General features: G+C 61.5%; 1 protein-coding gene across 1 annotated transcript in view; it reads right to left on the bottom strand.

Annotated features, from left to right (window-relative positions):
* Positions 1 to 14,398, bottom strand: part of PKP1 (plakophilin 1) — a 39,857-nt gene that overhangs the window by 12,095 nt on the left and 13,364 nt on the right. Inside the window, exon 3 of the mRNA XM_027565831.1 lies at positions 2,233 to 2,627. Coding sequence (XP_027421632.1) covers positions 2,233 to 2,627 — 395 coding nt within the window. The remainder of the gene's footprint in view (positions 1 to 2,232; positions 2,628 to 14,398) is intronic.

The following is a 14,398-nucleotide window of genomic DNA, read 5'->3' as shown; positions in this document are numbered from 1 at the left end:
GGCCCCGCTCCCACAGTGGACAGCTCCCCCAGAGCAGCAGATGGCTCACCCCGCAGTGAGTGCTTGCAGGGACGAGGCCCTCCTGGCTGGTCATGCCCAACCGGGCAAGTCACCTCTGTACTGAGAAGCTCTGCCCTACTCCTGAGAGGAAGCACCCGCCCACCCTGCCATCTCTCACGTCTGTGTCTGGTGCTGGGAAAGCCGAAGAGAATGCTGGGAGCCTGTGCGTCTGTCTGCATCCCTCCATCACCCCTCCTCCCGCCCCCCTTCACCACCCATCCTCCCTCAATCTGCTGTCCATCTTCCATCCATCCCTCCATCCACCATCATCCATCCATCCATCGGCCATTTTCCCTCCATCCCTCATCCATCCATCTAGCCATCCACCCACATCCCTCTCTTCCTCCTCCCTCCATTCCCAAGTCAAGCTGACTTTTCTGACACACACATTCCCACACCTACTCCTCCTCCCATCCTCATGGTCACCGCCTTCCTCCTGACCACGTCACGCTCACTGGGACGAGACCCAGCCCCACTGGCTGTCTTCTCCAAGCATCCGCTCCCACCCAGAGTGTGACGCCCGTTCCCAGGTGAGCAGTTCTGACACGCTGTTTGCTGTGCTGTCCCCATCAGCAGTTTCTCCATACTGCAAGTTCAAGTTCAGTCTCAAACTTATATCCAAGGGCATGTGTTAGGTCGAACCATACAAAATGGCCAATAATCCACATTTTTGGAGCCACAAAACTAGAACCATCCTGTTCTAACCCAACAATCTGGTTCTGCCATCACTCATACACTTCCAGCCCTAACTCACGTCTGCTCTAGCAAGACTGCACTCCACGCTGCACCCTGAGCAGGGCCCGGGTGCCTCTGTCCCTTCCCCTCACTGCAGACACCCGGCTGGGAGCCCCCCTGGGGAAAGGAGCCCCTCCTCCCTGGACCTGCTCCAGCTCCCATGGTGCCGAGGGCAGGCCGCCTCCCCAGCCTCTGGTTCCCACAGACAGCAGGGCAGCCTCCTCCTGGCCCCAGCCCCCGCCCCCAGAAATCCTCCCAGCATTTCTAGAGCAGCCGCACCTCATGAGTCCCAGCCTCACACCCGTCCACGGCAGGCGCCCGACTCCGTTTCTGGAAAGACCGCCTCTGGAGAGGAGCTCCTGAACCTCTATCAGCAGTACCCACCGCAGCGGGAGAACACCGCCCAGCATCTGCCGGTCAGACCTCACCTCCACACAGCCTGCCACTCGTGCCCCACGTGGCTCACCCGCCCTGTCCTCTCGGGGCCTCCGGTTTGGGGAAACGAGGCAGGGCCAGATGCGGTGCTGGCCCGTCTCCAAGGGAGAGAGCTGCTAAGTCCTCCCAAGAATCCGAACGACCCGTGTGGCCTCCGGGCAGCCAGGAGAGGGCCAGCTCTGTGACGGCCAGGACAGCGTGGCGAGCAGCGGAAGGTGTGGCAGTGGCATGGCCCTGGGCGAGCTACCTGGCCCCTCTGAGCCCATCTCTCCCCAGCTCCTAGTCTGGAAGGGCTCTGGGGGTCAGACACAAGGACTGCAGTGCCCCCAGGCCCCGCGGAAGGCGGTTAACCCCGCAGCTGCAGGCGGCCCAGGCTATTCAGTCCATGCTGTCTCCCTGCTCCGCCCACAGACCATCCACGTTCAGCAAACATCAAGGAAACAAGTATGGGGCCCTGGGGGGCACCGAGAGCAGCTCCGAGGTTCATGGGGCCCAAGAGCGACCTGTGCCCAAGGCTGTCTATGGGCAGCTCCCCAGCGCTGGATCCTGCCAGCTTTTGTCTTCTGCCCTGTAAGACGGACCCCACCCCTTTCTTGTCGTTGACCCCAGGGCACACTCCTTTGCTCTTTCAGAAGGTGGGGAGAGGATTACCCCCCAAGCCCAGGGAGCCTCAATCCCCGACAGAGTCTGCAGTGCCTGCAGGCTGGTGACGCAGGCTGCAGCCCCAGCAGGGTCTCTGAGCCGGAGGTCTGGGCGGCCTGCCGAGGAGCCTTCCTCCAAAGCTCCCTGGTGATGCCGCGGCTGCTGGTCAGAGGCACACACTGTGAGGATCACTGGCCCAGCCAGCCCCTCACTGCCCTCCTCCCCCGCTCATCACCGGAGGCCCCTTAAAATCCACACGCTTGATGCCTCTGTTCGCTCTCCGGGTTCTGCCTCCCATGCAGGCTGAGACCCCGGGGCCAGCAGTCAGTCCTCCGCCCGCCCCTCACTGTGGGTACTCACTTGGAGCTGGCCCTGGAGTGGCTGAAGGACAGGTCCTTGGTGCAGGAGGTGGATGGGACGCACACGGGGTCCTGCCTGGAGGTGCAGGAGGGCGGGCGCCCCGGGTACTTCTTGACTGCCTTCTGGCCGCTGCACGTGCTGTAGAAGCTGTAGCGGTTCTGGGTGGTCTTGTGGCCCTTGCCACCCAGCGTGCCCTTGCGCAGCGTGCCCCGGGGGTCGCAGTAGAGGTCGGGCTCACTGCGGCTGGCCTTGATCTTCTGCATGAAGCAGATGTCGCTGCCGGCGCCCGGCGCGGTGCAGCCGCCCCGCGGGTACTGCCGGCCCCAGCTCTCCATCTGGCTGTAGGAGCTGAAGCGCCTGTTGTCAGCCTCCCGCTTGAGGGTCCCATTGTATATCTGGGGGAGAAGTGGAGGGAGGCTCAGCCGGGGTCCCCACCCAGGATCTGCCGCCCGCTACCGCCGCAGTGACGCTCAGAGGGTCCTGGGATGTCTGGTGTGGGGGGAACCTTGACCAGCCTCATAGACGACTTCTCAAACTGCAGGTTGTGACGCCTTATGGATTAGGAAATCAATTTAGCAGACTGTGACCATCATTTAAAGAAAAATGGGATCAAATAATATATATTGGAATTAGAAGACATGAGCGCAGCACGTGTACAAGGGCTGGGCTGTGTGTAAGGTGTGCTGCTTACTGTGGCTTGTAGCCAGAAAAGGTTAGACAGCTGCTGACCAGGTCCCAGAGGGCCTGGTCCAGAGGGGAGCTGGGCTCAGGGAGGAGAGGGGCTTTCCCACGGAGGGAAGTGCAACCGTGGGGCTTGAACCTGCGTCCCCGGGCACGGCCCTGCCACCGTGTGTCCTGTGCAGACACCCCCAGCTCCCGAGATCACCGAGGCCGCCTGTGCTCCGCGGGGGACTGCTCCCACCCTGGAAGGACTCTCCCATTGTCATTTCTCTGCTAAACTCCTCACCTCACCTCCTGCTGACCAGGGCAAGAAAGCATTCTGGGGGACCCCTCCAAGGTCAAGGGGGTTATCCTGCTCCTGGGCCCCCGGCGCCCACGAGGCGGGCCCGGGGCTGCAGCGGGCACAGGGTGGCCAGGGCTATGCTGTCAGACGGGCATCAGGGGAGCGGTGGGCAAGGCTCAACCGAACGGCAAGGACGGTGAGGTGTCCCCAGGGCTCCGTGTGAGCCCAGCGGGGAGGCGGGCGCCCTTGGAAGAGCCTGCAGAGCTGGGGGTTGGAAGAGCGCGACCTCACGGAACAGAACAGCCAACCGCAGGGCCGGCTCTGACTCACCCGGAGGCCAGAGGACCCACACACGCTGGAAAAAGCACGTGCACCAGGGCCGACTCGGACTCGGCTCTGCCGGGGTGAGCTGGGGCCCAGAGCCTGCCTGCCCCACCCTGTGAGTATGAGTGGGTGTGTGTGCGTGTACGCGTGGTCGGGCACCCCTGTGCGTCCCCTCCACCCAGGTCTAGCCACCGGCCCTCGGCCAGGCCCCCCTCGCCCCGCACGGAGAGCCTGTGGGGCAGACGCCACTGTGGTCAAGCTCCGGTCAGCGGTGACACCAGCTCAGAAGCCCCGGTCACCCTGGCAACGATGCTCCAGTGCGCTCTGCTCACACCGCAGGTGTGCACCCTGGCAGGCGCGGCGCTCACCCCCAAACTGGGTCAAACCAGCCAAGCCCAACGGTGTGTGAGGTGGGGGAGGCGCCAAGCGACCAGAAGGGACAGAGGTCAGCGGGGCGTGCTGCCGTCTGGGCGTCTGGGCCGCGCGGCCGCTTGTTACACGGGAGACAGGCGGAAGGTGAGAAACAGGAAGCCGGCCCCAGGCGGCGGGCCGGAGGCCACGCCCCGCCCCCTCTGGGGAGGAGGCGGATGGCGGCACCTTGGAGCGAAGGCTGAGCCTTAAATGGAAACGCAGCCCAGAGCCTGCCTGTCCGCAGAGACGACACTCCCGGCCCTTGTTCCGACGGTCCCCGGGTCCAAGCCCAGCACATGCAAATGCCGGCATCCTAGCTGGAGCCTGTGACCTTCGCCCCTTTCTTCTACCTGCCCCAAAGGACGGGGGCGCGCGTGCTCAGTGTGCGGGGCGGCAGGGAGAGCTCGACGACGCGAGGAGGTGTGGGGGGCGCGGCACAGGGTGAGGCTCACAGTAGGGCAGCGGCTGCGGTCTGCCCTGGCGCTCAGACCGGACCGCGGGCTGCTCAGGCACAAGAGGGGCCCGAGGCCTCACCCAGGGCGGCCCAGGATGGGTGGGGCGGCCTCAGAGCACGGAAGGCAGAGGAGCCTGGTCCGCCCACACAGGCTTTCTGATGGAACGGCGCCCTATTTCTTCAAGCGGGCAGGACAATTCTTCATTGTCCACGATGCCCTGAGCACTGCGGGATATGTGCTGCGCCGGCCCCCAGACCCTAATTGCCAGGAGCACCTCACAGCCGCTGTGGCCAGGGAGAACGCCCCGCGCACTTCCCAACTCTGCCTCGCGGGTCCCGAGCAGCCACGCGCCAGACCGAGGAGCGGGCAGCTCAGTGCTAGCCAGGCCGGGGCGCCCGGCTCACCCCACGCACAGACAGCGGTCTGCTGGCAGTGCCCTCGGCTTTGCCTACAAAGGACAGTGAGCACACACACGCGCATACACACACGCTCACATGCACACATGCACACATATGCTCATACATGCACACACACGCGCACGCACACGCTCTCACATGCTCACACGCATGCGCACATGTTCACGCTCACGCATACATATGCTCACGCATGCACACATACACCCATGCTCACATGTGCGTGCACACACACATGCATGCCCATGCTCACACATGCGCACACGCTCACACATGCAGACATGCACACGCACGCACACATGTTCACACACACACAACACATGCACACACATGCTCACATGCACTTGCACACACCTATACACGGTCACATGAACACACATGCTCACGCTCACACACATGCACAGACACGCACACACACATGTTCACAAACATGCATGCACACACATGCTCACATACACATGCTCACACATGCACACGCCCCCACACGCTCACACATGCACACACATACACATGCTCACACATACATGCATGCACACACATACCCCACACACGCATGCACGCACACATGCACACACACGCACCTGTGCCCTGTGGTCTGGTTATCTCATGCTTCCTTGGGAAAGGCCAGCCTCAGATGTCTCGGAACATGCCAGAGGCTAGAACCCTGGGAGAGCCTGGGAGCAGAGCTGACCAGAGAGCAGCCTGCGGACACCTGGGGGGCTCCGGACAGACACGTTTCTGTACTGGAACCACCCAGCGAGCCTCGCCGGGCCAGGCCCTGCTCTGCTCCCACTTCAGCTAATGACTGAGCTCTCGTAACCCATTTTTTCTCCCTCTCCCCTTCCTTCGTGGAGAAGTGGGGAATTCTGCCCACCTCTGAGTGCCCCCCAACCCATCTCCTCAACGTAAGCTGTCTTCCCACCCCTCTTGAGATTGGAAAGTCCTCAGAGGCGAGGAGTCCGGTCCTATGGGCAACTAGACCCCAGTAAAGCAACCTGGACCGGGGCCTCAAGCCCCTGAGCGCAGGCATCCCCCATCTCCCCCCTTCTTGGGCTGCGGCAGCCAGAGGTGCACAGGGCAGGCCCGGATGAAAAGAAGGTCTGTGTTTTGCCTGTTAGCCCATCCTGAAACCAAGCCTCGCCGGGCAGGTGGGGCTGGGCAAACCGGCTCCGGGTGGACACACCCAGCCCTCCTGCCCAGACACGCCCAGCAGAGAGTCACCACAGAGGCCCTCAGTGAGAGCCAGCTGGGGCCACTTCGTGGGGTCCTCACCCTCCTGGCCTGGTGAGGGGCTCCTGAAGAACCCAGACTGGAGACGCCTCGGGGACAGACCTCTCCTGCCATCTCACTGTACCCGCTCAGCACCCAGCCAGGGCCCCGCCCAGGGGAGCAGACAGACCACAGCCCGCCATCTTCCTGGACAGCATTCAGGATGGCACCACAGCCAGTGCAGGTGGCAGGGGGCCTTCCCACGTGACGCACTGGCCTGGGGTCTGGAGGGCACAGAGCCCCTCCCAGCAAGGGCTCCCAGGGAACTCGGGGCCCAGGGCGTGGGGAGCTTCCCAGGGATGGGGTGACTGCTTACTCGGCAATTTGCATCAGCGTGGGAACCACCGGCCTGAGTCACCAAAGGTGGAACCTGGGCGGGGGCGGGGTGGGGGCGTGCCAGTCCCTGCCCCCTCCGGCGCACCACTCCCTCCCTGGCTGGGAGCAGCAGCCTGCCCTGGGCCAGCCTCCCTTCCTTCCCAGGCATGGGGCTTGGTGCAGAGCGTGAAGGACAGACAGCAGCCCTGGGCTCGGAGGCCCTGCCGTCTGGGCCAGAGGCGGCTGTGGGGGGTGCCCTGCCCTGTGGTCCCCCAGGCCGGGAGAAGCTGCCCCAGGGGCCCATCACCTGCACCCAGAGACGACTGTGCCCACTCGGGGGCCCTGGCTTGTGAACTGGATGCTGCTGGTGGGTGACCAGCTCGCAGGCTGCAGGGAGCACATGGAGATCTGGAATCACTGATGCCAGCTGCCAGGCATCTTCTAGCACCTGATTTGTTTAATGTGGATAAAATGAAAGTTTTGAGGTCCATTCTGGGAGCAAAGATCTCACCAGAGAGCTGGCTGACAATGGCTAGTGTTCCTTGTAACCTGGGACGGTGGGATCGGGGCTCACAGAGACCAGGCGGTGGTGAGAACAGTCATGGTAACTCAGAGAGGTCTTCTGAAGTATCTGACTGTGAGGCCCGAAGAGAAGAGCCTGTGATGCTCCAGGCTGTAGCCTATGGGGCTGTCTCAAGGCGCTGCTCTTTCCAGAGAGAGAAATTGCGGCCCTGAAAAGGAGCATCCTGCTGTCCTGGGCTCTGGGCCCACGTCTGCTCCCAGAACGGTAGGCATCAGGCTACCATGGCTCTGCTGTTCCCGGTGATGGGGCAGGGGGCGGGGCCGGTATACTTGGTCATCCTGCACCTTGAGAGCTGACCTCCACGACACGTGATGTCCGAAGAAACAATGGTGTGAGCTCCCGCTCCAGCACCCAGCTCAGGTACTGAGTTCCAGCACCCAGCTCCAGCACCCATCTCCGGTACTCAGCTCCAGCACCCAGCTCCAACACCCAACTCAGGTACTGAGTTCCAGCACCCAGTTCCAACACCCAGCTTGGGTATTCAGCTCCAACACCCAGCTCAGGTACTGAGTTCCAGCATCCAGCTCTAACACCCAGCTCAGGTACTCAGCTCCAGCACCCAGCTCAGGTACTCAGCTCCAGCACCCAGGTCTGCCTTCACGTCCTGCTTCCTGCTCCATCACTGAACTGTGGGAGAGACTGGGTCTTCTGAAACTCTCGCCCTGCACACCTGAGACAGGCTTTCCTCAGCTTCTGACCCCCTAGGATGGGTCTGGGGAACTGGGACTTCGGGTTTCACATGCAGACATCTCCGCTTCACTTTGGGAAGGACCCCCTGGCAGGGGACTGCCTTTCAGAGGCAGCTCTCAACACGCCCAAGAGGCAAAGGACCCCTGAGCGTCAGCCACCGTTCACGGGCTCAGACCAGTCCGAGGCACGGTCCTTGCACCCTCTTGGAGCCCCAAGTTCTTTTGAACCCAGAGGCAGCTCCTTGGTTCCAGTGGTGGTTCATCCTGGGGACCCCTGGCCCTTCCAAGGCTCCCACGTGAAATAACCCCTGGAACCTCAGACGAAGGGTGGACTCCTGAGAGACCGCACCTGAGGGTGAGGGAGACTCCTGGGCCAGGCACCCCACCTTGTGCCAGGGGTCTGGGGGATCGCTGGGCCCCGACTCACCCCTGAGCACTGAGCCAGGAGATGAAGGCCAGACGCCCCGAGGTGGCAACGTCCTCAGGGCGGATTCTTCCTTGGAAACTGCGCGGTGAAGGAAGCACCGCTGCTGGGGAGACAGTCATGATTTCACAAGAAGGTTGGCTGGAAGCTCCAGGGTTTGGTGACCGAGCCCTGCTCTGGAAGGTGAGCCTGTGCACATGTGCACACACACTGCTACACGCATACCTGCCTGTGTGGGACACACGTCACTCCACTGAGGTCTTCACACATCACGTCACTTCACAAAGAGACTCCACGGGGAAGGTCTTTGGACGTGCCTTGAGCCTATGATCACTGTTGTAGCAGGGCTGGTACTTCAGTTTGCAAAGATCCCCCCCAGTCATCCTCCTGGACATATTGCAAGGACATCAAACCAGTCAATCCTAAAGGATATCAACCCTGAATATTCATTGGAAGGACCGACACTGAAGCTGAAGCTCCAATACTTTGGCCACCTCATGTGAAGAACTGACTCATTGGAAAAGACCCTGATGCTGAGAAAGATTGAAGGCGGGAGGAGAAGGGGATGACAGAGGATGAGATGGCTGGATGGCATCACCGAGTCAATGGACATGAGTTTGAGCAAGCTCCAGGAGACAGTGAAGGACAGAGAGGCCTGGCGTGCTACAGCCCACGGGGTCACAAGGAGTCGGACACGACTGAGCAACTGAACAACAACAGCTCCTCGTGCTGGAGCCTCACAACCCCTGCCTCCCACCCGGATGACGTTCAGGACAGACTGCAGAGCTCTCTCCCATAGCATCTCTCTCTCTCTCTCTCTCTCTTTTTTTTTGGCTGCACTGTGTGGCATGTGGGATTTTAGCTCTTAGACCAGGGATTGAACCCGCAGCCCCTGGAGTGGAAGCCCAGAGTCTTAACCACTGCTACCAGGGAAGGCCCTGAGAGCATTTCATAATCTCAGAGAACTTGAGGCCAGGCCAAGGCCACACAGCTAAGATGCGGCAGACTCTGAAGCAGGACTAAGACCTTCGACCTCTCCCGGATTTCGTCCTCCGGCCACCTGGCCGCCAGAGTCTGGTGACACGCGTGCCATCTAGTGGCCCAGAGCCTCTGCAGCTGGGGCCCTACAGCAGCCGTGGCCCCCGCCCCGGCACCTCCGGTGTCAGTCGGCTCAGCGCCTGGGAAACCGCCTCCCCTGGGCCCCCGACCCTGGCAGCGCCTGCCTCCGTCATTGGCTGACAGTGTGAGGTGCTCAAGAAGAGCGCGGGTGCCTGGCTGGGCGACACGCGACACGGCTTCATGCCTACAGGACCGGGCGGAGGCCCTCTCTCCCAAGGGACACCTGTGATCGGGACACGGCTGCCTGGCGAGGTCACGGGAGGAGGGCAAGACGAGTGAGTATGGAGTCAGGTCAAGGCTGAGCTCCTGGAATCAGCCAAGCCTTGCTGTGCTTCCCGGGGCCCTAGAAGCCCGCCACCTCGCTCCCCACCCTGGGGGCACTCAGAGGGAGGAGAAGGGCCTGCCCCAAGCCCCCCAGCTCCTTCCCGGCCTCCTGCACAGCACCCCGCCCTTCCTCCCACTCTGTGGGCCTCCTGGAACTTTTTTTCCACCTTGATTCCCACGAGGAGAAGGCCCAAGCTGGTGCCAGAATGTGTCTTTAACATTTGCCAACCTCCCTTTTCTGGGTAGGGAAAAAAAAAAAGCCATCCCCCTATGGACTTAAATAAGGATACTTTTTTTTCTCTCTCTCTCTCTCTTGCGTTACTGATACAAAGTTTCCTTTCAAAATGAATGCACCGAAATTTAAAAGTCAGTCTATTAAAATTAAGGAATAATTGTTGGTGTCATGATTTTGTGAAAAGTGGAGATCAGATGCCCAGGTTCCCTGGCAGGGACAGCGGGACAGGAGTTCTGGACAAGGGGCCCCAAGGTCAGTGCCCCAGGGCCGGGTCTCCCCAGGGTGGCTGTGCACCCTTGGGCCATCCCCTCATGCCTCTGAGCCTGCATTTCCCCAACCAGGGTGGGCCCTGCAGGCTTCTGCCTTTGGGCGTCTATGATTCAGCCGGATTGCAGTTGGACGTGTCCTTCTCCCCAGCTCAGAGCTTGGGAACAAACCACCAGCCTGCCCTCGTCCCCTTCCTGGCCACACCCTCGTACAGCTGTGGGGGTGCAGCCCCCCAGCTGCCTCCCTCCCCAGCTGTGTCTACCTCCCATCACCTGTCCCGATTTGGGTTTTCAGCTGAGTTTGCTCTCCCCAAGCAGGAAGGCCTCCGTAGAGACAGGGTGGGGTGGGGTGGGGGTGGGGGGGGCGTGGGGGGGCCCTGGGCTAGGAGGCTGGGCCCCACCCTAGCGAGGGGTGGGGGCTTCATCCACCAGCTTGGGAAAGTCTGCTTGCTGCTCTTGTCCCGCTGAGCCTGGTGACAAAGGAAGCCGCAACGCAAGGGAAGGCAGGCAGCAGACCCCTGCCGGTGTTTTGGCACCCCCGCCCCCTGCTCCCCGCTCTGGAGCCGAGCAGGAGAGGCGGGAGACCAGGTCTGGGCCGCCTGTCCGGCCTGAACACCCCCCGCAGCGTGGACTGGGCTCTGGACCCGGTTCTACCGAGTGGACCTGTGAGGCATCTGCTGGGCCAGGCCCTGCACCGTGCTGGAGCCTGGTCTCCCCGCTAATAAATCGGAACCCCAAGGCCCGGTTAGCTCTGATCCCACCAGGATGCCAGGACAGGAAGTGGAGACAAGATGGGGGAGAGCAAACTGCCCTGCTGATGAGGCTCCCAGGCCCAGCCCCCTCGTTCTGCGCCCACGCAGCGTGAAGGCAGGGGCCCAGCCGGCCCTGCCTGTCTGCTCACCCAGAGCCCCGGGGTCCCGTCCCCAAGCCTCCCGGACACCGGGAACCACGGCTGGGGCTGACCTGGTCCTGCCGCCCGCCACTGACGCCCAGGAGATGAGGCTGGAGGTTAGGTGGCTCTGCCGCCCGCCACAGCACCTCATCCCAGCCTCTCAAGCTGTTGTTTTTAACTGGCGAGTTAGGGCTTTAAAGACTGGTTGGCTGAGGTTAGTTCTTGTCAGGACTTAAAAAGGCAAAACCAAAAACACTAATTTTCTTCTGGCACGAAATGAAGAAGCTTGTGATCGGCCCTGAGTCTTCAAATCTTCCCTCCAAGGTTTCGGAGGCTCTGAGGTGACTCGTGAGAAGGAAGGCGAGCCCGACAGTGGCTCATGGGGAGCGGCCTTCTAGGAAGACGCTGACCGGAAGCGGCAGGTGGATTAAAGCCAAGAATATGTAAACGCAGGCTCCATCCTCTCCCAGAGGATGGCACGCCCCTTCCCGAGCCCCATGGGGAAGGACCACTGCAGACTGTCCGGGTGGGCAGAGTCCGACCTTCCGGCGCACTGAGGCCCTGTGGGCACACGTCTCCCCGAGCACGCCCCCTGCCCCGCCGGGGCCCGCCAGCTGGGACCCAGCCAGGTGACATCCTGCCTTCGCTGGGGCCTGGCCCCTGGCACTGCCCTACTGGGGGGAATGGCCCTGCCTGGTGAACTCTCAGACAGGAGTGCCCAGGGGCCCGGTGCCAGCCCCAGGCCTGGGCACTCCCCTGCCCCTGCTGTCTGTGAAGGGCAGCCCTCCAAGCTCAGCTCCCTGCCCAGAGCTGCTCTGGGACTCTGCCTGCATGGCTCCCTGCTGCACCCTCTTCCTTCCAAGCCCCCAGGTGCCAGCTTCTCTCCCCCAAGTGAGGACACCTGACACAGGACTTCAGAGCCAAGGAGGCCCTGCTGGTGAACTTGGGGTCCGGCCGCGGCCAGACGGGGGCCGCTCCTACAGGGAAAGGAGTGGGGGGCGCCCCCGGCCCCATGCCCTCGTCTCCCCTCTCGGGCACATTCTGTCCCTCGGCAGCAGGATCGTTGCCTCTTCTTGCCCGGCAAGAGCCCGGGGCCCTTGGGACTGGGTAGGGGTGCGTCACTGCTGGCAGAGGACCCGGGCTGGCAAGCACCTAGACCACTCCCTTTGGGGGCAGGAGCCGTGCCCGCCTGGACGGGGCTTGCTTCTCCGCCGGGACTTTCCAAACCGATCAGAGAACCCAGAGCGGGTAGCAGGGCAGGAGACAGGCCTGGGCTTTCAAGGAGGTGGTTTCTAGGGGCTTCCCCTCCTCTGTAAGGAGTTCGAGGGCCCGCCTCCTCTCTGTAAAGCGAAGGGCAATGAAGCCTGAGCAGCTCTGTGGCTGCTGCAAGGGTTAATTAGCCACTGTTTCCCTGGTGACCAGCCCAGATGACAGCAGAAGGCAGTGCACCCACAGGCCTGGGGGCGGCCCTGCCCCACCCTGCCCGGAGACCACCGTCAGGCCCTGGCAGCCGCTCAGGGGCTGCTCTGCAGCCACACAGAGCCTGAAAAGTCAGGGCTGAAGGGGCCCTCCACTAGGATCTCGTCCAACAGCCTTCCTCCAAGGATGAGAAAGGCCTCAAGAGATGAGCCCCAGGTCCCTCTGCTCATAGCAGCTGACAAGAGCAGAATCGAAGCCTCCAACTTGACTGGTACATCCTGTCCACAGCCCCGCCTGCCCTCGAAACGGGAATTCTCACCCATTGTGGAGACAGGCAAGCTGAGGCTAAGAACGGGTCCCTCCATACCACCTGCCTCTGGGAGGAGTCTGTTTGCTAGCACAGACAGTCTGTTCCTCTGCTTCAAGGGCAAGAGTCCCACCACATTCTCTCCGGCAGCCCCTCACCCGGCCCCCGCAGACCCTGCGCACACGCAGCTCCCAGAGCCTGGGTTCCCATTGCCCACGGAGCCTTGTAAAGCCTAGCCCTCTCATCGACAGAAGGGGGCCTCCGGGCACCTCAGGGTGTTGCGTGCCCACCCCGCTCAGGGAGGGGGTCCCAGCACATGGAGGCCACTAACATGTCAGTAAGCACGCATAGCTGAGAAGAGGCTGAGAGGAAGATTCGTAGTGAATCCTGGGTGTTTTCTTTAAATAACTTTTTTTTTCCTCCAACAGTGCCAGTCTGCTTGTGTGGTCTTGGTTTCCCAAACAGAGCCTGGGCCCTCAGCAGTGAGAGCACAAAGTCCTAAGCACTGGACTGCCCTGAAAAAGTGAAAGTCACTCAGTCGTGTCCGACTCTTTGCGACCCCATGAACTATACATGGAATTCTCCAGGCCAGAATTCTGGAGCGGGTAGCCATTCCCTTTTCCAGGGGATCTTCCCAACCCAGGGGTTGAACCCAGGTCTCCTGCATTGCAGGCAGATTCTTTACCAGCTGAGCCACAAGGGAAGCCCAAGAATACTGGAGTGGATAGCCTTTCCCTTCTCCAGGGGATTTTCCCAACCCAGGGGTTGAACCCAGGTCTCCTGCATTGCAGGCGGATTCTTTACCAGCTGAGCTACAAGGGGAGCCCAAGAATACTGGGATGAAGTAGAAAAATAGAGTCAATGGCCAGAATGAACACAGAATCTCCACTGGTCATTCTCCTGGGGAGTCTGGCCCTCCGAGCTCTGGTCTGGTGTAACTGAGCACAGAGAAGGGGTTCAACACGGTGCCCCCGGGGGTACCCTAGCCCAGACTGCCTGGCAGCTGCTACCGTATGGGATCGGCTCCCAGCAGGATGCTCTCAGCCTGTCCACAGCCAAAGCACCTCTTTCCCGTGTGACGCCGAGAGGGATGGAATGCTCATGACGCACGTCTTGGTTTGTGGAAAACCCTTCAGGCTGGAGGCGCAAGTGAAGGAGACTGACACCGTAACCCAGAGCCTTTCCCGGGAAAGGCTCCTGGGAAACCCAACCTGTCCACGGGCTGCAGCCTCGTCCAGGACACGCCAGGGTGAGAGCAGCCCGCTTCCAGGGACCTGGTACAAGGACCCTCGGAGGGGCCAGCAGCCTCCCTTCACTCCCCTAAGAAATTCTGTCTGGGTCCCCAGCCTAGGAGACGGCACTTAGGGGGTCTTGTTTATATTACAGGGAATAAGTGGGAATACACAGTGACCTGCAAGCACAGGACACCCAGCTAAATCTGAAGATCAGACCAGAACAAATAACATTTTAGGATAAACAGGCCTCCAAAATTGCATTCCTTTATATTTTACTGGGCAGCCCATCCTGACCTCCATTGACGCTGACGGCTGAGCGACTCAAGTCCAGGAAGGAAAAAAGGGCCGCTGCCCCGCAGCTCTTGGTGGTGGGGAGGAAGGGGTGGGTGTGGGTGGGGGCGGCAGGGAGGAAGTGAGCGGATGTGAAGTCATGGGTATTGTCTGAGTCCCCAGAACGGGCTGTAAGGCTAAAATACGGAGATTGATGTCTGGAGTGAGGACAGGAAAATCCGGCAGGGCGAG

The sequence above is a fragment of the Bos indicus x Bos taurus genome, chromosome 16, assembly GCF_003369695.1.
Source record: "Bos indicus x Bos taurus breed Angus x Brahman F1 hybrid chromosome 16, Bos_hybrid_MaternalHap_v2.0, whole genome shotgun sequence".
Taxonomy (NCBI): Eukaryota; Metazoa; Chordata; class Mammalia; order Artiodactyla; family Bovidae; genus Bos; species Bos indicus x Bos taurus.
This window is presented reverse-complemented; position numbering and strand designations above follow the sequence as displayed.